At 43.6% G+C, this 21,357-nt stretch overlaps 2 protein-coding genes across 2 annotated transcripts in view; one reads left to right on the top strand and one right to left on the bottom strand.

Moving 5' to 3' along the window:
• insyn2a (inhibitory synaptic factor 2A) overlaps positions 1–5,757 on the top strand; it is a gene marked incomplete at both ends in the record, with an annotated part of 45,981 nt that extends 40,224 nt beyond the window's left edge. The window contains one exon of the mRNA XM_079491876.1: positions 5,565–5,757. Within this exon, the coding sequence (XP_079348002.1) occupies positions 5,565–5,757 (193 nt within the window). The remainder of the gene's footprint in view (positions 1–5,564) is intronic.
• dock1 (dedicator of cytokinesis 1) overlaps positions 1–21,357 on the bottom strand; it is a gene marked incomplete at its 5' end in the record, with an annotated part of 409,371 nt that overhangs the window by 275,374 nt on the left and 112,640 nt on the right. The gene's annotated exons all lie outside the window — the stretch shown is intronic.

Below are 21,357 nucleotides of genomic sequence, written 5' to 3'. Positions count from 1 at the left end.
TGGGTTATACTGGTGGCATTGCTACTTTTATTGGAGTATATCATGCTTCTTCCTCCAGACTCTTCTCTCATCAATGCCAGAAGCGTTGGCTTGCAGAATAAACCCACTGCGTCTCGCTCACACCTGCCCGTTTCTTTTGTGATTTATTGGGGCAGAATAGGTATGCAATGCATTTCAGGGCGGAGGAGGAAAAGAACAAGGCCTACACATTCTGTTGTACTCGGCTATATTCTGCCTCGGCTGTATTCAATTTCCACTCTATATATAATATGCTCGCACACCTATACTTACAAGTCATCCATTTGCGTTTGCTATACGAATCCAGCCCCCATAAGCATTTAGGATGTTTAACCGATTGAAACCGGGAAAGCATCGGTGTCATTTTTTATTTATTTCAGTGTCAAAAATAGCAGATACACAAGCTCACACTCACAGTGGGTCACTATGTGCCGCGCCGCGAGCTTGTACAATCTGCTATTTTATTTTTTATTTTTTTTATTTTTTTTTATTTTGGGGGGGCCCTTGAAAGTGTGAGAACTACTGCTCTAGAAGCCATTTCTAATTTCATTTTTCAAAAAAAGAGCAGATCTACAAGCTCATAGCACGGCACTCAGCGCCGCACTATGAGCTTGTAGATCTGCTCTTTTTTTTTTTAAATTGACCTTTTATTGAATTTTGATCAAACATACATGAAAACGAAACGACTGACAATTGACAATACATACAACCGAAAACAAAACAAGACAATATACGTATACAATACACACAAGGGGAGATGTCTGCCTCTCTTTAAAATAAAAAGTTATAAAGTGGTTAAAAAGCTATGAGGCGACGCACAGATGCGTCGTCCTCAGGTCTGAAAGGGTTAAAATATCTCAATGACTCAGCGTGCTTATACAGGATGCATTACACTTAATCCATTTTGGGCGGGAACCCCTTTTGGTGTTTTAAACATTATGTTATAATTTAGCTATTGAAAAATAGCAGATCTACAAGCTCGTAGCGCGCCACCGAGTGGCGCGCTATGAGCTTGTAGGTCTGCTATTTTTGAAAAATGTGCCGCAAAACTTTTTTATTTTTATTTCGACGTCAGGCCTGAATGGGTTAATCCTGGGAGGAGGAAAAATACATCTGATGTAACTAAATAACGAGCGGTGCAATACGTACGGGGGGGGGGGGTCAGACTGCGTCTGACTCTGCAGTCAGCCAGCGAGAGAGGAAGGAGAGGCGACACACACACGCTCTGTATACACGTTGCACCTCGTCAGAGGAATTGCGGCGTGAGCTTGTAGATCGGCTATCTTATATATGTAGCTTATTGTAGACCAATATAACACGGCTTGGTTGAACGCTTGATTCTGATTGGTCAATAGCCAAATTCAGCGGTGTGTTATTTCCATAGAGTATATAAAGGATAGAGACCAAACTGGAGCACTAGCCCCGCCCCCAAGCTATTCATTTCGATGAAGTTGCTCAGTGGCGTTTTGAAGCACCCGGAAGACTGCCGGAAGTACCTCCTCCAGACCTCAAATTTGAGGTCCGGGGTGACGTATGGGTGACGTTGGGAGTGATGGTCCTACGTGTTATAGCACGGGTCCGCCTGCAGTCCTTCCTCTTACCACTAGGGCCCAGTGCTTCAACGTTGGAGCGCCTCACTGGCCCCTTGGTTATTTCTGGATAATGACCCACCCAATAGAATTATGGATAACAGGATGTTGGCTCGTTTGGTACGCCCTACTTTTTCAATCCCACTAACAAACAATATATATATATGCGTTCTGAATGCTCCTGCTGACAGATTCAGTAGCGCAGCTCGGAATCTGTGTGTTCATAACAGCAGTACTGTCTAGCGGCTAGCCAGACATATACTGTGTATATAGTACTGTATGTACTCTATGACCTGGATCATGTATGTTTATAACCGTAGTGTCTAGCCAGACATGCTGTACAGCACTCTACTGTATGACCTGGATCATGTAATGCTGTCTGTGTGTCATGTATGTGTCATGTATGTGTCATGTGTGTATGTATCTGTGTGTGTGTGCGTGCGTGCGTGCACTGTGCACCCTCCACCAGTGAAGATTTAACAGATTAAAAGCTCTCTCTCTACACTTGTAGAGAGAGCTTTAACCCATTTTGGGCGGGGAACCCCTTTTGGTGTTAGCGTTATGCTATGCTTTAGCTATTGAAAAATAGCAGATCTACAAGCTCATAGCGCGCCACCGAGTGGCGCGCTACGAGCTTGTAGATCTGCTATTTTTGAAAAATCGAAGAACGGCTGACATAGAAACATAGCTTTTTCAGAAAACTGTCAGGATGTAGAAGACATTTTTAGAATCTGATCTCGGGTCAGAATGGGTTAATGCGTAATTTCACTTTGCTGCCTAACCTGAGGGTCAGATGAGCACGGGGATTACGCCCCCGTAGCGGAACGTACTGTAACTAACTAAGCACATTTACTCAACTTGACACGTGATGCATTGGAGTACAATGTTGAGGTACTTTTACTTTACTTGAGCGGCATCTAATTTCCAAAACGTTATACTTTGACTCCCACTGCTTTAAAAAAAAAATCACACCCGTGTGAACTGAGTGGTGCAAATCACCCCCCCCTTCTCTCTCTCTCATTAGCAGGCAACAGTGCAATACTTTCGCTCTGTCTCTGTTTCTGGCACAACAGCGCCCCTACTGGTACTCATGAGTCACACATGAGTCACACACATAGTCACAGGTCACAGACATTGCTGTTCCTTGGAGTGGTTGCACCACTCAAAAATAGCCAATCTACAAGCTCACAATCCTGATATTTTCAAAATATTTGTATACGACGTTCCATAAACATGTTTCTGCACAATGAGTACTTTCTAGTACTTTTGGTACGTTACGTATATTTTGATACCAATACGTTTGTGCTTTTACTCAAGTAAATGTTGCATTCCGGACATTAACCCATTTAGGCCTGACCCAAAAAGAAATCTTCTAAATTCTCCAGTTTTCTGAAAAAAATATTTTCACGATTTTTCAAAAATAGCAGATCTACAAGCTCATAGCGCGCCACTCGGTGGTGCGCTATGAGCTTGTAGATCTGCTATTTTTCAATAGCTAAAGCATAACATAATGCTAACACCAAAAGGGGTTCCCGCCCAAAATGGGTTAAGTTGTAACGGAGCATTTCTACAACGGCATATTGATAATTTGACTTAATTAAAGTAAAAAAAAGAAAAGAAAATGCGAGTAAATGTTTGTACCACCAGTGGGCAGAGGCTATACAGACTCCGTGAATCCCAGCGTAATAATATGGCAACGTGCGATCAAGGCACGTCAGTGTAAACAGAAGCCGTACAGCGGGTCGCGTCGATACGAGTCAATACGACTCTGATCTGAGTTTTAAAAGTAAATCAAATGATGCCGGCTCAAACGCCCTCCAGTGACCACGCAACGCTCATCTCCGAAATACTAATGATGCGGGCATTCCTTCCCTCCCTTACTGGCAAGTAGTAACGCAGCTGCTTCTTAAACTTTTTTAGCTGGAGAACTGGAAATAAATGAAATGAAATGAAATAATCACTTCGGTACAAGCTTGTAGATCGTGCTAGTGCCACTTCTTTTGAAAATGTATGGATTTTTTTGTCTCCCCTGAGAAATTAGAGATTTGTTGTAATCTTTTTAGAAAACCTTTTGAAAATAATGACATAATAATAATAATGATAATTATGCATATACAGGAAACTATCAGGGGCTATTTTAACCAAAACATGTTAACAAAAACGGGGTGTCCTGAGCCAATGTTTGAGAGACACTGAAGCAACAGACTAGAATAGTAAGAACGAGCGAGAGAGAGAGAGAGAGAGAGAGAGAGAGAGAGAGAGAGAGAGAGAGAGAGAGAGAGAGAGATAGGGGGATGTAGGTCACGCTGGCGGGCTGAGCAATGTCACGGCAGATGCGAGTCCACAGGGTCAAGTGAGAACAGAGCGGGCTGCATAATCTGTATGATGAGGAACACGGGGGGCCACACTGGCATAAAGAAGGTTGACGCCCTGACACCAGGCGGGATATAAACACCATAAATACCAAATGAAAAACTGCTCGTTAAGCAGCCATATGCGTCGCCCTGCCCCTTCTCTCTCTGCCCCTTTCCTTTACGTCGGTGTATTTTCAAACAGTCTGCAAAAAGGGGCATGATAAATTAGAGTTAAATAAAAAATAAAAAACTGATCGTTGTGTCATCAAATGCCCTTTATCGCTCTGCACCTTTCCCTTCGTTTGGTGTAATTTCTGCAAAAGGGGAATGATGAATTATCGCCGAATAATAATTGAGCAGGTGGCAAGCACTCGATGTCCGATGTGGTTTGAATATCAGCACTGTGCCCCTCTGAGAGCTGACTTTGTGTGATCTCACTGGTCCTGATAGCCTGCTTTATGATCTTTGTAGAAAATGTTTAAGACACCCTTCCTCTTCTCATGGTCGAAGACCAAAGCTGTTTTGTTTTTGTCCCCCTCAGCAATATTGTAAATACTTTGGTTTCTTGGTTGTTGTTTTTTTTGTCTTTGTCTCTTTTTTTTGTCTGCCCGCTCTTTCTTCTTTTTCTCCTTCTGAAATGTACACTCTGAAGCGATATTGCCCTTTGCCCCTGTTAAGTGTTGACTTGATGCCAGTCCTGAAGAAAGCAAGGATGTTACAGAGACACTGGAGATGGAGTCACTTGGAGGGGGGAGGGAGGGAAGAGGGGTGAAAAAGAAAATCCTGGGAACTGCACTTGTGTCCTATGTATGCATAGAAATGCTGTTATTGTACTGCTTTTTCCAAATAAAATAAATATAAAAAAAAATGAATATCAGCGCTGTTAGGGTCCATTTGGTTCCATGTTGTGCACTCACTTCTCTACAGTATGTCAAATCAACACAGAGTGACAGTAAAACCTCCTGCGTTCATTTAGACACACGTTACTTTGGGGAGGGTACAGACGGAACACAATGGAGCTGTCGGTCCATTTTGGGTCCATTTGCACACTCTCGGCGTTATGTCAACACTGCAGATTTCACGGTGTGTACAACAAATAAACTATAACTGCCCATGTGCGTGTGTGCGTGTGTGCGTGCGTGCGCAGATTCTGTGGGCCTGCACACTCTAGTCCTCATGGCTCGGCAAGGCTTACTTACTGTACACTCTACAAAGCCCTAACCACACCAAAGGGTCAAGACTGTTTTAGCGTTGTCCCTGCGGTGTGATATGTCTTGTTGCACGTTGACCCACGTTGGCGCCTAGTGATTCAACGCATGGAATTCAATGGCCCCAAACCACACCAAAGGGTCAAGACGGTTTTAGCGTTAACTCCTTGCAACCGTTTGGATCCAAGGAGTTGCATGGTGACCCTTTTGGTGTGGTTATAGGGCTTTAGTCAAATTAACACTGAGGACTTTAATGTGTGTAAAGTAATCGACAAAAACTGCCATCTGACTCTATCTCTCTCTCTCTCTCTCTGTGATGTGCGTGCGTGCGTGCGTGCGTGCGTGCGTGCGTGCGTGCGTGCGTGCGTGCGTGTGTGTGTGCGTGCCCTCTGCAGTGTGGAGCTGGACTTCAAGCAGCAGGAGGACAAGCTGCAGCCGCTGATGAAGAGGCTGTGTCCCACGGACGACGCCTACTTCTCCCCACTGCCTTACCCTTCCTCGGGCGGGGAGGCCTTCACCTCCACCCCCAAGCGCAAGTCCAAAGCCGAGTCCAAGAAGCACGCCCGCTGGAAACTGTGGTTCCTATGAAAGGAGCGTCGCACGCGGGAGGTGTCTGATGATGACCACACGACTCGTCCACCGCTTGAACCTTAGTGTCCCGATCCTGGGAGGGTGTACGTTGGGACGTAACCGGCAAACACAAAAACTGGCGAGCCGCACCGATTTACGTGAAAACGGTCGATATACAAGCTGCCAAGGCGTCGTGTTGCGGCATGTTGTGAGCTTGCATATCGTCTTGTTTTGGTGTTCGTATTCAAATATATACCGGGCAGCCCCGAACACAGGAGAGCCTTTGGGAATCCATCGGGTCACCCAAGCATACGTAGGGTTTAAGTGGCTAAAAACTGATGCCCAGGATTTTTCGTTTCTTTTTTTGGTCGGAGGGGGGCTACAGGAACATAATCACAACGTTGGCTTTTTATTGAGACTTGGTAACAATACGGAAGCGTTGGCTTTAGCGGAAATCTCCACTGCTTTGGATACAGTTTGGACGGCCCGGGCGCGGTTACGTGGGACACGGTGGTACGTGTAGCTGAAGGAGGAAAGTGGAAGCAGAAAAAAAAGAGAACGGGTCTCGTGGAAAAATATTTAAAAAAGTGTCACGTTTACCAAAAAAAAAAAAGTTTCACTTATTTTCCTGAGTTCCTGAAACGGGCCGTGAAATTGCATCGCGGCAACTTTGTCTGAGGATTCAGCAAGGTCAAAAGAGACATTTAATTTCCCTCCGTCTATTTACATATATTTTTCTAACTTCTAAAGACTATATGGAGTCCTATTCAATTATTTATTGGTTTTGGTGACCGCGGTCTCAGACCCATAATTTCTACTCTAAAATCTTGAGACTTGGGGATTTGTCATTATTCCTCCAACATCACAGAGAGAGGGAGGGGCGGATGGGGAGGTCGGTGACTCAAACCACACCTCCGTTATCATCCACAGCATATCAGCGTTACCGACAAAGCACAATTAAACACCGTTTCAGGACAACTATTTTCTCCAGAATTTAACACGGAAAAAATTAAAAAAAAAAAAAAAACACTATTTTGACCATTCTCTTACAGATGTTTGTGGATCACCTCCAATAAACGCCAACGACGGAGCAAGACGGAGGACTTGGACACGAGGGGGGTCGGGGGGGGAAGAGGAGGACTTGACACGTATTTATTGGAGCTCTGTGATCTCATTTCTAATCCCACGTCCCCTAAAAACATGTCTGGTTGAAGAATCAAACTGATGTGAAGAGTGAATAAAATATCACTTATTTTCTTATGAACATTTGCAAAAAAAAAAGGTAGACATCGATGTTACCTGTTTTTGTTTTTCTATATAAAATATATGAAGCTATATAGCTACACTTTTAAAAAAACGGCGCTGGTTCTCAACATCGGCCCCCGAGCGGGGGGGACCCACCGGCGGTCCAAAGACGGGACCCTTACGGGGGTCTCTGGTGGGACCCTTAATCTACAGTGTACTGTAAAGGCTCATACATAGTCTGGATTTACGGTGGTTAGGTGACCACCGAACTACAACATGACGTCACAAGCCGCGGTGAAGAGCAAACCACCGCCACCGCTCCAGCCCTTCTCTCTGTTTTTACTCACCACCGCTCAATGTTATTTCAGCTCCGGTGGTCAGCGCACCACCGGAGTGGTGGTCACCTCATCACCGGAAATCCAGACTATGAATAGGCCTTAAAACCCTCCGTGCTAATCTAACTCTTGAGAGCGTACAAATGGCATCAAATGGACCCGCAAGGATTCTTTTGGTTCCGTTTGTACGCTCTCAGAGTTATATCCATTTTGGACCCCGGGTGGTCCCCCGCGGGAATGAAAACGTTGAGAAAGCCGTGCTTTAAGGTTTATTGGAATATAAATTATTTATCAGAAGTTGCTGTGAATGCGGGGGTGGGGTGGGGTGGGGTGGGGTTGGTGATTTGGGGGAAAGTCTGTTTCATTGTCCGGTCTGAGAATGAAGGTGCAGATGAATACAGATGGTGTGAATAGTTTGTACATTTATTTTTCATACGTCAAGCCTACGGTATTTCTTAAAGTCTCCTCACGGTGCATTATGTTCAGTCAAGGGCACGAGAAGAGAACACGCACGTGCACACGCACACACACACACACGCACACACACACACACGCACAGGATGGAGCTCATAATATCCAGCTTACTGCGTCACTATCACAATGTAGCTCGCTCCCGCTTTGACACAAAAGCAGCTCAAGCTGAAGGCCTTTTTTTGTACACTCCAGTTATCACGTTGTTGTCGCTGCCAGGTGGAAACCTCACGTGTCCAAAACTACCGCTATACGTTTTAAGGAAATGGACGAAGAAAGAAAAAAATAACCTATGTAGTTATTATTTAGTCACAACTTTTTGGTTGTGACTAGTTTTCATTGGTGAAAACATTTATAAAAATAAAAACCGACTGACAATACACTTTCACGTAAACCATTTTACAAACTAGCAAAAAATAACAGTAGATCTGAATTTTTTGTTACATGTTTGTGTGACGAAGTAGGGTGTTAATTTACAGGGGGGGGGGGGGGGGGGGGGGGGGAAACAAGAGTTTAACCCATTTTAGGCGGGAACCCCTTTTGGTGTTTTAAACATTGTTGTAATTTAGCTATTTGCGCGCTACGAGCTTGTTTTTTGAAAAATCGTGAAAATATTTATTTCAGAAAACTGGAGGATTTAGAAGATCTTTTTTTAATTTTGAGGTCAGGCTTAAATGGGTTAAATATGGAGATATGAGGTTTCTGCATAACAGCAACAACATGTAAGCCTGTTCCTCTGAACAAGATGCAAGTGAGCAGTCAGAGAGTGGTGGCTGTGATTGAGAATTCCACAGTGTCCTCTGCGTCAACCACTGAAGCCCAGCCGAGAGGACCCAATGTTACGACGTGCACTGGTGGAGGAAGAAGTCTACTCTTGTACTTTTACTTAAGTAAAAGTAGCCATACCACTTTAAAATAATATGCCGTTACAAGTGAAAGGTGTGTATTTCAACTACAAAAGCACTGGCATCAAAATGTACATGCAGGACCGAAGTAGCAAAGGGTACAAAATGTTTCGAAAATGCCCATAACATTGCAAGCTTGTAGATTGGCGATTTTCAAAATCAGCCAAAGCATAAAATAGCCAGGGCTTGGCATGTTTTGTAATAATAATCCAAACCCGCAAAGCCAACTAGTCAAGTTTTTTCAGATAATTGCAGTGGAGTAAAAGTTACAATATGTAATTGTGTAAAGTTTAAACACAATGGAAAATACTCCAGTAAAGTCAAAGTAGTCGTACATTCAGGAACAGCCCTCTCAGTGGAGCCGTTTTTCTGTGCGTTTTCTGCGTGGCCAAAGTGGGGACTCTTTGGCGATTGGTTCAACCTGGATCATCCCCCATCCCCATTGGGCCGGTTAGAGTTTCGAACGAGAAAACCCCGCCTTCAACAGCATTACCACTCAGACTCATATATACACTCATATATATATATACATATGTGACCAGATTTGACTGAGAGCCTGCCATCGCACAAATTCCAGCTTTTCACCAGAGGAGAAAAACCTTTTTTTTTTGTTTTCCCAAAATGAGTTAATAGCACAGGCAGACTCTTCACATACTAGAGCATGTCTGAAATAAGTGTCAGAGCTGAAATCGACATGTAAATATGAAATAAATGCTTAAACATGTAGCTAGGTGTAATGTTAGAGACCACAGAAGTGAACCTTTCAAGCCTGTTTTCACAGGCAACAACCAATATATCTATTTGAAGCTATGATTCCCTGCTTTCATATATGAAAAAACGAAAATTAAAAAAAATCCAATGGCAGTCCCTCAGTCAAATTCAGTCACATATTTATATATATATATATATATATATAATTAAATGGCCGTGACTAGCGATTCAGGGAGTGGAGCCAGGCTACAGAACTTAAGTAAACGTACCGAGTTACTTTCCACCACTGGGATTTTGCGGAGATAACATTTCTGCAGGTGTTTCTAACTAAGTTTGATTTGCCGTCTGTTTGTTTTGCCCCAATATCCTCCCACCGTCAAGCTGCAATGTAATCTCTCACGCCGCCCCCACACACACACACACACACACACATACAGGGTCCGTTTAAGCCTATGTACAGCCAAAATAAATCTTTATATATTGTTGTATAGCATCTAATAGGGCTAATAACGTTTCAATGAGTTGGAGAGCAGCCAATATTTAAAAGAGAAAACAACAGAAACAGCATAAAAGTCAACAGCGCTAGCAGGAACATCATGGAAGTCACTCTTTGCAAGAGCATGGTATCGAATTTAGTTATGATTTAGTCTCAAGCTGTCATTGGTTCAATATTTACAAAGGCCATAGGCAGACTTCACTTCACAACACCTAGTGAAAATAGATTATCTACAAGGCATTTTTTTAAATATTTTTTCATGTCACTGTTGTATGACAAAGTAGCATTCATTTACGGAGGGGAAATGTTTAAAGGGGCATTCCACTCATTTTCAACATTTTACTATGTCATTAATATACCTTAGAGCTGTTGTGTGGAAATAATAAAAAAGTTCCCCCATTCTGTGTTTCCTAGAACTAGGTGAAACACATGGTGAAACACATACCATGTTAATGATTTTTTTCATAATTACAGTTCTAGGAAACACAGAATGGGGGAACTTTTTTATTTTATAGCTCTAAGGTATATTAATGACAGTAAAATGTTGAAAATGGGTGGTTTTCCCCTTTAAATATGGAGGTACAAGGTTTCTGCTCGACAGCAACATTGAAAAACTCAACAAAATGGAGAAAAAAAAAACACTGCCCGGAAAAGAGAGGAAATGTGCGAAAGTGGTTTCAGCAGAATAATCCTTTGCTACCAACACAACAAAACAAGAGATTACTGCTACAGGTCAGGTTAATTGCAAGGACCCCCATAACCCTGAGAGAGTACACATGCATGTGACCACATTTGACCATCGTGCAGCATCCAGCCTTTCACCAGAGGAGAAAAACGGAATTTATTCTTTTTTTTTATCCAAAATGAGTTACAGTAATTGCACAGGCAGACTCTTCATATACTAGAGCATGAAAATATGAAATATGAAACAAATGCTTCAACATGTACTAGCTAGGTGTAATGTCCACAGAAGTGAACCTTTCAAGCCTGTTTTCTCAACTCGCAAGACATTACTCTATAAGCCATATCTCCAAAACTGGTGGGTCTAACTGAACAACCAGTCAACCAATATGTCAATTTGAAGCTATGGTCGAGTCCCTACTTTCATATGACAAAAAAACAAAATTCAATGACTTGGTCTGAAAGGGTCACAAATGCATTTGTACTCTCTCAGAGTTAAAGGCCTACAGTATACTGGTCCATTATGGAACCCCTGCTGCTGCGTTCACAGCTGGCAGCTACAAAGATACAGTCTGCCATTCAATTGCAAAATGGAAGACATGAAGATTCCAAGCGACACCTGACAACATTTTGTAGCAGTGGTGATTTGTTTTAGTCATATTCTTTTGAACCCAAACGTTGATATGCCAAAGTCATTGGAGCCTATGAGCGCTCCAATGGCTGGCCGTGTGTGTGTATGTCTCTCTGTCTGTCTGTTTGGGGTACGACCCATTGACCCCTGCAGCTGATTGGGGTCGCATTCGGGTCACACACTGTTGAGCAGCTTAAAGGGCCATTCACACTGAGCAGTTTACAGAGTGCTCTCACTTTTTTCCAGCAGTTCTTTCTCGCTGCTCTGATGCTCTGGTGCTGGAGACGGCAGTGTTGTTGAGCAGCCTGCACCGCTCATTTCACACAGGTGTGATTTAAAGAGGGAGAGTGGTAAAGCGTTATTCATATAGTCTGGGTTTTCGGTGGTGAGGTGACCACCGAACTACAACATGACGTCACGAGCCGCGGTGAAGAGCTAACCACCGTCACCACCGCCCCAGCCCTTCTCTCTGTTTTTACTCACCACCGCTCAATGTTTATTTCAGCTCCGGTGGTCACCTCACCACCGAAAAGCCAGACTATGAATGAGCCTTTAGTCCTCTTTGTACTTTTTCTCGTTCTCTTTTGTGAAGATAGTACTGTACGTAGGAAAGCTGAAAGGGAAGGTGTTTTGATGGGGCAATTTGTAAAGCAATCGTTTTTTTTTTAAAGATTTAAAAGTCAAGCGTATTATTGCTATTATTTCCATGGCCATCTCTGTGCGTCTGTCGACTTCACGTTCTTCTTCTTTCTGTATTGATAAGTGATGGCTTTGAACTTTTTGAAAGCATTGACGTCACATTGACGTCAACCGCCAGGTATTATAATGTCTCGGAAAAATTGGGCTCAGACCTATTTTTCCACGCTGTATTTAGCAAGTTTGTTTCTTTACACACCACTGGTATTTCTGCATTATTTAAGTCAGTGTCCTACCAATTCTGAAGTGTATGATGTATAATGGTTCTAATATTATAATTTGTTTCGTCAAAGATTCGCCACGGACGTGTCTTGCCACAGGCACGTTTGTCCGTGTGCGGACATGAGTCACATGACACTGATGTGTCGCCTTTGTAGCTGGCAGTGTGAACGCAGCGGTGGTAGTACTCCAGTAAACGTGTTTAACCCATTCTGACCTGAGATCAGATTCTAAAAATGTCTTCTACATCCTGACAGTTTTCTGAAAAAGCTATGTTTGTTCTTGTCGTTATGTTATGTTAAAGCTATGTCGTTCTTCGATTTTTCAAAAATAGCAGACCTACAAGCTCGTAGCGCGCCACTCGGTGGCGCGCTATGAGCTTGTAGATCTGCTATTTTTCAATAGCTAAAGCATAACATAATGCTAACACCAAAAGGGGTTCCCGCCCAAAATGGGTTAAGTCACTTTACACCAGTGGTTCCCAAACTTTTTCATGTCAAGGACCCCCAAATTGACACTAATTATCCCGCGGACACCCATTTGAAAAGGTATGCCAGGGGGACCCCCATAAGAGATTTTTTTTTTTTACAGCTCTAGCAGTGATTCTCAACCCGTTTGATTTGAAGTCGCCGGTTTGCCATGCCTATTAGTCTACAGACCCCATTTTAATGGCATTTCTATCTCTGAGACCCCAATTCATTTTGTAAAATCAATGTTAATTGAACTCAGAGTTACAGACCCATACGGGTCCATTTGGTTACAAACTGTCATTTAGCTGGGGACCCCCTGGAACTCCCGCAAGGACCCCCGGGGGTCCCCGGACCCCATTTTGGGAGCCACTGCTTTACACCACTGCATCATGGGAACGACAGTTGAGACATTGAAGGTGGTTGCACACTGGACGCGTTTTTCGGAAAACCCCTGATGGAGAAACGCCGCTAAAAATCCGAAAAACGCGTTGGGTGTGTGGGGACCTTGACTGTGTGCCCTACACCCTCACTGCAGGGGTCTTCAACAGGGCATCCGGGACCACTAGGGGGTCCTCAGAGCTACTACGGGGTGTTTTTTTCTTTTTTACATCTTACATTGTGAACCCTAGTATCCCAATTCTTGGGAGAGAACATTAGCCAGAAAAATAGCAGATATAGCAGATAGCAGAGCTTGTAGATCGGCTATTGTCGGCAACAAAGGGTTTGCTGTAGACTGTAGAGGGAAAGAAAAGCAAACCAATTTCTATTGGAAATACGCCATTAACTGCGGCAACGTTAACATGAATCCAACACAACACCACACGACGATAGTTGCTGTCAAACACATCTATGAATCTAGAAAAATCGATCTAATCTGCAACACTCTCTCTCTCTCTCTCTGAAAAGGGGTCCTTGGACTGAACCACGTTGAAGACCCCTGCATGCTGCGCCTATACTCTGCTTTCTGTTTGCCGACATGTGCTTCATTAAGGCAACTCTTATCTGGTACAATAAGTACATGATGTACATGTACAATAAGTACATGATGTACATGTACTGTACGCGGTTGGACTGGAGTTCTTCAGTAGACGATGTACTGTAGCATAAAGAGAAGAACTTAGATGTTAAATCTGTACCTTAAAAAGTGCAATTGATTTACTACGTGCAATACTGTGTATTTTATACTGTTTTTAAGCAAAACAAACAGAGGAGAGAAAAAAAATAACGCGCACAGACACACACATACACACACACAAACACATGCTGAAGGTATTTAATATACAAAATAAAATATGAAAATTTTAAAACGGACATCTACAGAGTTCTCCGAGTCTGTAGTCGTCTGATTATGTTTCTGAAAGGAACAACTGTGGCTGTATGTTTGTATGTTTCGAAAAGTCATGATCTTGGTGGAAAATTCCACTGTGTGGAGTTTGCATGTTCTCCCCGTGTCCCTACAAAAAACATGTAAGCCGTAATCCTGGTCCTCTAAACTACCTCCCCCTGGCCAGCCGGGGCGCCCTGATGGAGGGGAAAGGAACTGGTTGGAGTAACGTGTTCCTTCCACGTGCTACGTCCGGCCGGAGAAACTCCCCCCGCCTGTCAGGTGAAAAGAAGCAGCTTGGACTCCTCATGCATAGAAGGAAGCATGAGAAAAAATGGGATGCAAAATCGTGGGATGAAAAATTGAAAAAGAAAGTAAGTTCAGGGGTAGCAGTGGGTGTGGTGAGCTGATATAAAGGAGAAGTAAGTTAACTTCCCAACGCAGGCGTCCCCATTTCAGGGCATACGTTGGGGTGCAACCCACCGATCTGTGAGAAAAGCCTGATCTACAAGGTACTGCAACAAGTAAAGCTCGAAAACCTGAGTCAACCCTGTGAAGGTTTATGGATAATGTTGGTCGTATAGCCTCGTAGGGCAAGGAACAATTGATTAACTTCTCGTGCCAATATTGGTAAAAGGGGAGATGTAGTATAGGTGTACTTCCAAATGGTTTCACATAAAACTGTGAAAACTTTCTGTGCTTTTTTAGCAGACCAGAGAGGCCAATGTTATTGGCCAACAAAATGGGGTGCTGGAGAACTCAATTTAAGGCCACTGACTGAACCAGTACTTATTGACCACGGCACAGCACTGGCAGAGGTGTGCTTTTTATCATTTATCTTTATCATTTCATTTCGACTTATTTTTCCCTTTCTTTTTTTTTCAGGAATATTATGCAGTAGGTCGAACACAATTTGTGATTCTTGCTGGGCGCCAATAAAGGCTAGAGCGTTTTGTGTGTAAAGCAATTGTTGACACAATCTCAGCCAAAACAGAGAATTGCATCTCATTCAGGAATCAGAATATAACCAGGGGATACGCAGGGGGAATGCTCAGTAGTGCCCAAACAAAAGCCAACCTGTCTTTAGGAATAGCATCTTATAGGTTTATACAAGGGGAAATTGACGGGTTCGCCGGTTATTAACACCTTGGAGGCCCGGGGCGGAGTTCTCCGTCCAAGTTCAAGGTCATGGTCAAGTGCCCAAGCCGGAGATTGATAAATAGGACGGAGATTAATGATATCAAAACCGATCGCTTCGCTCCACAGCCTAGGAGCGCTTCCAATCCGATCACGTGTCAAACAGTGACACGTCATCGAAAACGTTCCCTGCCTGTTTAGCTGACGAAAACCAAAATCTTAAAACGATCATAACTCCCGATCTAAATCATCCCGTCTAATTCTGAAAAAAGATCCTGTGTTAGACGGCGCTCCGCGGTCCAGTCTCTAGTCGCGATAGATTTATTCTTACCTCCCGTTGTTGTCGATCGACTCTAGAGTGGTGTGGCTATTGTTAGCTGCTACACAGACATGCACACCAACTTCCGGTGCGCCGGTAAAAGTGGTCCGTGCGCTACAAATGATGGGAACCCTGGATGAAATGGATTAAATAGTTCCGGGCTTCTAAGGTGTTAATGAGAAATAAATCCTGAGAGAGTGATTAGGCACCGACGTCTAGCTTATTACATGGCTACTTAATACATTCATAAATACATTGACCCAAAAGCAACAACACAAAAAAGTATTTCTTTGTTTACGGTAATGAATGTATTGAAAGAGTGTTGCGCTGGGCGGACACAGTCAACTCGGGAAACAATGAAGTGCTGATCACGTAGAATATGTTTTCGGCTACTGCATTGTCTATTTCTCACTTCAAATGTTTTTCAAAAAACGTTCTTGAGAGCAATTTTTAGTTGTAAATGACATTGTGTGTTTGTTTACATGGCTGTCATGTTGGATACAGCATAAAATTCAAGCAGCGCAGCAGGGGCTCCGAGTCTTTGATTAGCCCATTTTGGGCGGGAACCCCTTTTGGTGTTTTATACATTATGTTATAATTTAGCTATTGAAAAATAGCAGATCTACAAGCTCGTAGCGCGCCACCGAGTGGCGCGCTACGAGCTTGTAGGTCTGCTATTTTTTTTAAATCGTGAAAATATTTATTTCAGAAAATTGGAGGATTTAGAAGAATTTTTTTTAATTTCGAGGTCAGGCATAAATGGGTTAAACAGTCTGTTATAAGAGCGCAGAAATAATAGATTGCGTCGCAGTCCCGCCCCTTTCATGACGACGACAGGCTCAAGTAATAATTTTCACATAATTAGAAAGGAGAAAAAAAGGGCAGGTTACAACTTCTTTGTAATAATTATTTTGTTCGGCCCAAAATATTGTGTTTGTTGTCGTGATTTGTCACGATCCGAGTTGGCTTTGTTCGAGGCTTACAGATCTTTAAATAAATACTTTTTGAAATGTCTACGGGGGAAAAAAATGAATGGGGAATTATGTCCTGGGCCTGTCGTCGCCATGAGAGGGGGCGGGACTGCGACGCTCTATAACACACCGCTGAATTCGGTGATTGACCAATCAGAATCAAGTATTCAACCATTTTTATGGTAAGTTGCTATTTTTATTTTTTTTAAATGACACTTTCTGATTGGCTTTTAGACTTTGTTAAGTTGAACAACAAAAGGAACCATCCACAAACCAAGTTGAAAAAAGAAAAAAAGTTTTTAATAAGCCGCAGCAGCCAGCCAGCAGCTGTTGCTGTGACTAATTAAAATACTTTTTGTTTTTACTTTGAGTCGTTTGTTATTCAAGTTGTCAGGAATCTGCACTCGGTGTGACCTCTTAAAGCTATTTGAGATGAGCGCAGCCTAGCCTTTGTAGTGAGGCTTTGGAACCCCTTTTGGTGTTTTAACTAAGCATTATGTAATACCTTAGCTATTGAAAAATAGCAGATCTACAAGCTCATAGCGCGCCACCGAGTGGCGCGCTACGAGCTTGTAGGTCTGCTATTTTTGAAAAATCGTGAAAATGCGGCCTAAATGGGCTAAAATTGCACTGGGCAGATATTATAGGTGTAACGATAGAGTTAACTGCATCGAAAATTGCATTATAAATTATTATTTCAAGGATCAAAGTATATTGAAATGTAAGCAGCAACATTTACTTTGTATCGTATCGTTTTGCAATAAAAAAATAATCAGTATCAAATCGTTTTGCAATGCAAATAATTGATTGTATCAATACTAAGAACTTGCGTGTTGTGTTTAGCACTTTTAAGAAGAAAAAAGTAAAAAGAGGGGTTTACCGGTAATTACGTTTCCATTCAATATCGCTACACTTCGGTCTATCGATAAATGTGTGTATTCTCTGTGTTCATGTCAAGGTCTATATGTGTTCAAATATACTATCTATGTATTTGCAGAGTGCTTTACGGTACAAAACGGCCTGGCCAATCAGCAGCAGCTATCCCGCCTCTAGCTGCTGCTGATTGGCCAGGCCGATTTGTGGCCGGGCATCAAGTCTGCCTGAGAGTTCCCAGATGGGAGCAGGAGGGGGGACTCTCTGCTGCCCCATCTGGCGGAGTCAGGTTAGTGCAGTGCAGCCTCGCTCTCGAACACGTCGACAAGCGTTAACCTACAGTAGAGCCTATAACGTACGCACGGTCCTTGAAGGGGGTTCCCATGGGGGTCCGCATGCTAAATGATTGATATTTAGGAATTAAAATAGACCCTGGCTTTGTACAGGTCTGTTCTCACTGGTCCATTTGATTCAGCATTTTTCTCGGAATCGAGGCTCAGATTGAGGCGATTACACAGAACGTCGATGTTCGGAGCTCAATATTTTTTTTCCCCGCAACCTTGTGGTTACTATATTAGCGATAGGCGGCAGGGAACGCCATTAAACAAAAAAAACAAAAAATACCATCACTGCATCAAAGGTAATGAAATAAGGTACTATAAACAATTATCAAACGTTGGCCGAATTGTTAAATAATATGAGAAAGAGGCAACCAATTTGAAAATAGCCAATATAAGCTTCTTGAGGCGTTGTGAGCTTGTAGATCTGCTATTTTATCTACAATATGTATTTGTGGTGCCGAGTCTACAAAATGGGGGGGGGAGGTGGGGGGAGGGGGGTCATAGGCCTGAAAAGGTTGAGAACCACTTTGCCTAATGCACATCAAACCAGGGGGTCCTAAAAATCACGGCACCGCGGCACTATACGGCTGAGCTTGTGCTTCGCTAACGACCATAACAGCACGGTGGAGAGAGTTCTCCTATAACCCATTTAGGGCCGACGTCGAAATTTCAAAAGTGTCTTCTAAATCCTGACAGTTTTCTGAAATACCTATGTTTCTATATCAGTGGTCAAGGACCCCAAAAACTATATGTAATTGGCCTCCGACCCCCCCCCCCCCCATCTGAAAATATGTTGTTCCAGGGGGGACCCTCCCAGAAGCAAAGATTTGAGTTAAAAAAAAAAAAAAACGAAAGATTATATAACGATTTTTCAAAAAATAGCAGACCTACAAGCTCATAGCGCGCCACTCGGTGGCACGCTATGAGCTTGTAGATCTGCTATTTTTCAATAGCTCATAATGTTTAAAAACACCAAAAGGGGTTCCCGCCCAAAATGGGATAAGGGCAAAGCCACAGGGTACACAACAGAATCCCCAGGGGTCTCGCTAGTCGCAGAGAAGACCTGCACGTTTACACCGAGCGTGTGCACTTGAGATACGGCCGCTGTATTGCAGCCGGGTCATTGAACCATGGGGAGGGAGGGAGGGAGGACGACGACCATATACGGGGGGTGGTACATACTGTATAGGGAAAAAAACAGGTGCAATGCGTTCGAGTTGAGTGAATGAGTGATAAATGTGCGTTTGAGAGGGCATTATAATGCACTGCCATATCTCACTATGCTGGTTTTTACCGTAAAGCACTCTGCTGCTGCGGCACGCTGGCCGGGGCCGGGCCCAGGGAGGAACGGTGGAGAGAGAGGGGGAGGGAGTACAGAGGGAGAGGAGGAACAAATGAGAGCGGAGAGGGGAGAGAGAGAGAGAGAGTGGATGGAGGAGAGAGAGAGAGAGGAGGGAGAGTGGATGGAGGAGAGAGAGAGAGAGAGAGAGAGACGGAGCAGCGAGTAAAAAGATCTGCCTTGTTGTGTTGCAGTGTGTTCATGAGGTCTGCACCACGGCTGCTGCAGTTAAGCATTATTTTCTATACAGTAAGTATCGATTTTAAGTTGCTTTAGAACGGATATTCTATTGCTATAGTTTGACTTCAAATAGTCTTTAACCTTAAAAACAACCAATACCCGGAAAAAGCTGAATCTGAAACAGAGTATCTGAATCCATATGCGACTAAAATGACCACCGTTGAGAATGGATGACTCCAACGACAGGCCTATAGCTAAGCATGGCCCGTTAGCACCGTCCCTAAGCAGTACGTTACAAGTCATAGAGTAATAAAGGAAAGACTGTGGACCGGGAGCGACTGCTATTCATTTCAATGGAAGTCGCTCAGTGGCATTTTGAAGCACCCGAAAGAACGCTCCACTTCCGCAAACCAAATGTTGGTTGGCAAATGTCGTTAAGTGCTGAATGTTAAACCCCATGCAGCGGCGCGGGGGTTTCCTCATGCTATATATATATGCACGGGCCCGACTGCAGTCCCACCTTTGACCAGTAGGCTCGGCGGCTTCAACGTGGGGCCAGCCGTTCTGGGGGTGTGTCCAGACAGCTCCAGGTGCAGTCCATCTATCTCTCCCAGCCACTACTATACTGAGGAGCTGTAATGTACTTCAGTGCTCCGCTGAACCATTCCCCTGCAGTGTGTGTGTGTGTGTGTGTGTGTGTGTGTGTGTGTGTGTGTGTGTGTGTGTGTGTGTGTGTGTGCATGCGTGTCTGTGTGTGCGTGTGTGACTGTGTGTACGTGCGTGCGTGCGAGCGTGCACGCTTGTGTACTGATTGAAGTGGAGGAGTGGCTGTTATTGATTGGCAGCTGCCAGGAGTCTGTGTTATTGATTGGTGGACAGCGAGGCGCTGACAGGCTAGTAGTGGGTGTAGAGATGCAGCGTTGCAGCCTGCTAGTAGGGGCTTGATTATACTGGGCTGTGTGGGGTTGTGTCACGCACCCCCAAAACGGCATCGCTGCAAGCTCACGACATTCACGGGTTTACAGCGCACACCGTCGCACCACCATTCCACTGCTGCTGGTACTAGTTTAGCATTATGTTATGCTTTAGCTATTGAAAAATAGCAGATCTACAAGCTCATAGCGCGCCACCGAGTGGCGCGCTACGAGCTTGTAGGTCTGCTATTTTTTTTAAATGACATGACATGACATAACGACTGACATAGAAACATAGCTTTTTCAGAAAACTGTCAGGATGTAGAAGACATTTATAGAATCTGATCTCAGGTCAAAATGGGTTAACCACGGGAACCCGATAGACTCGCAGTGGTTACCTAAACTTTTCAGCCCGTGACCCAAAACAGAATTTAGTCAAACCGCCGTGCTCGTTTGTGGGGACATGACGCAGGTAGGACGCATAAATTACGTCAGACTTTGGTGCTCTATAGCAGAGATTCCCAACCACTGGTATGTGTACCACTGGTTGAACTTGAGCCCCTCCTCTGATGGTACACAGAGGAGTCGCCCCAAAAAAAGACAAAAGTGGAATGAAATATTTATATTACTACAGGTAGTTTTTCTGTCCAATAGAAACCATAAGACACAGGCTATCCAGCCGTGTTGAAATGGGCATGACAGCACACCTAGCCGTTAAGAGAAGATTTGAGAACGGATTAATCACATTAGAAATATCATCAGTTGTGCTGATTAGTGATTAGACTGAGTTGTCAGAGCAGCAGCAGCATTGGCTTAGGAATGGAACAAACATTGGCCAACAAAATAGCCAATCTACATCTTGAAGGTCCAACATGAATTAACATGAATCCAGCGTATGAATTGAAAAGATAATGTATAAACAAACAACAAACACTAATTTGCTGTCGATGAAGTCTATGAAGCATGACATCTTGTAGTCTGCAGGAATAATTTTATAACAATTATGTAGTGGGGGTCCCTGCTTCATCCCTCTCTCTCTCTCTCTGTTAACCCATTTTGGGCGGGAACCCCTTTTGGTGTTTTAAACATTATGTTGTAATTTAGCTATTGAAAAATAGCAGATCTACAAGCTCATAGCGCGCCACCGAGTGGCGCGCTATGAGCTTGTAGGTCTGCTATTTTTGAAAAATCGTGAAAATGTTTATTTCAGAAAACTGGAGGATTTAGAAGATTTCTTTTAAATTTTGAGGTCAGGCCTGAATGGGTTAAATAAGCGGTCCTTGGCCTGAAAATCGTCAAAGACCCCTGACGTACGAAGACAAAGAGCAAGAAGACTTCGGGCGAGCAAAGGAAAACATGG

The sequence above is a fragment of the Electrona antarctica genome, assembly GCF_951216825.1.
Source record: "Electrona antarctica genome assembly, chromosome: 22".
NCBI lineage: Eukaryota > Metazoa > Chordata > Actinopteri > Myctophiformes > Myctophidae > Electrona > Electrona antarctica.
Note: the sequence above shows the minus strand (reverse complement) of the source record. Positions and strands in the feature narration are given on the sequence as shown.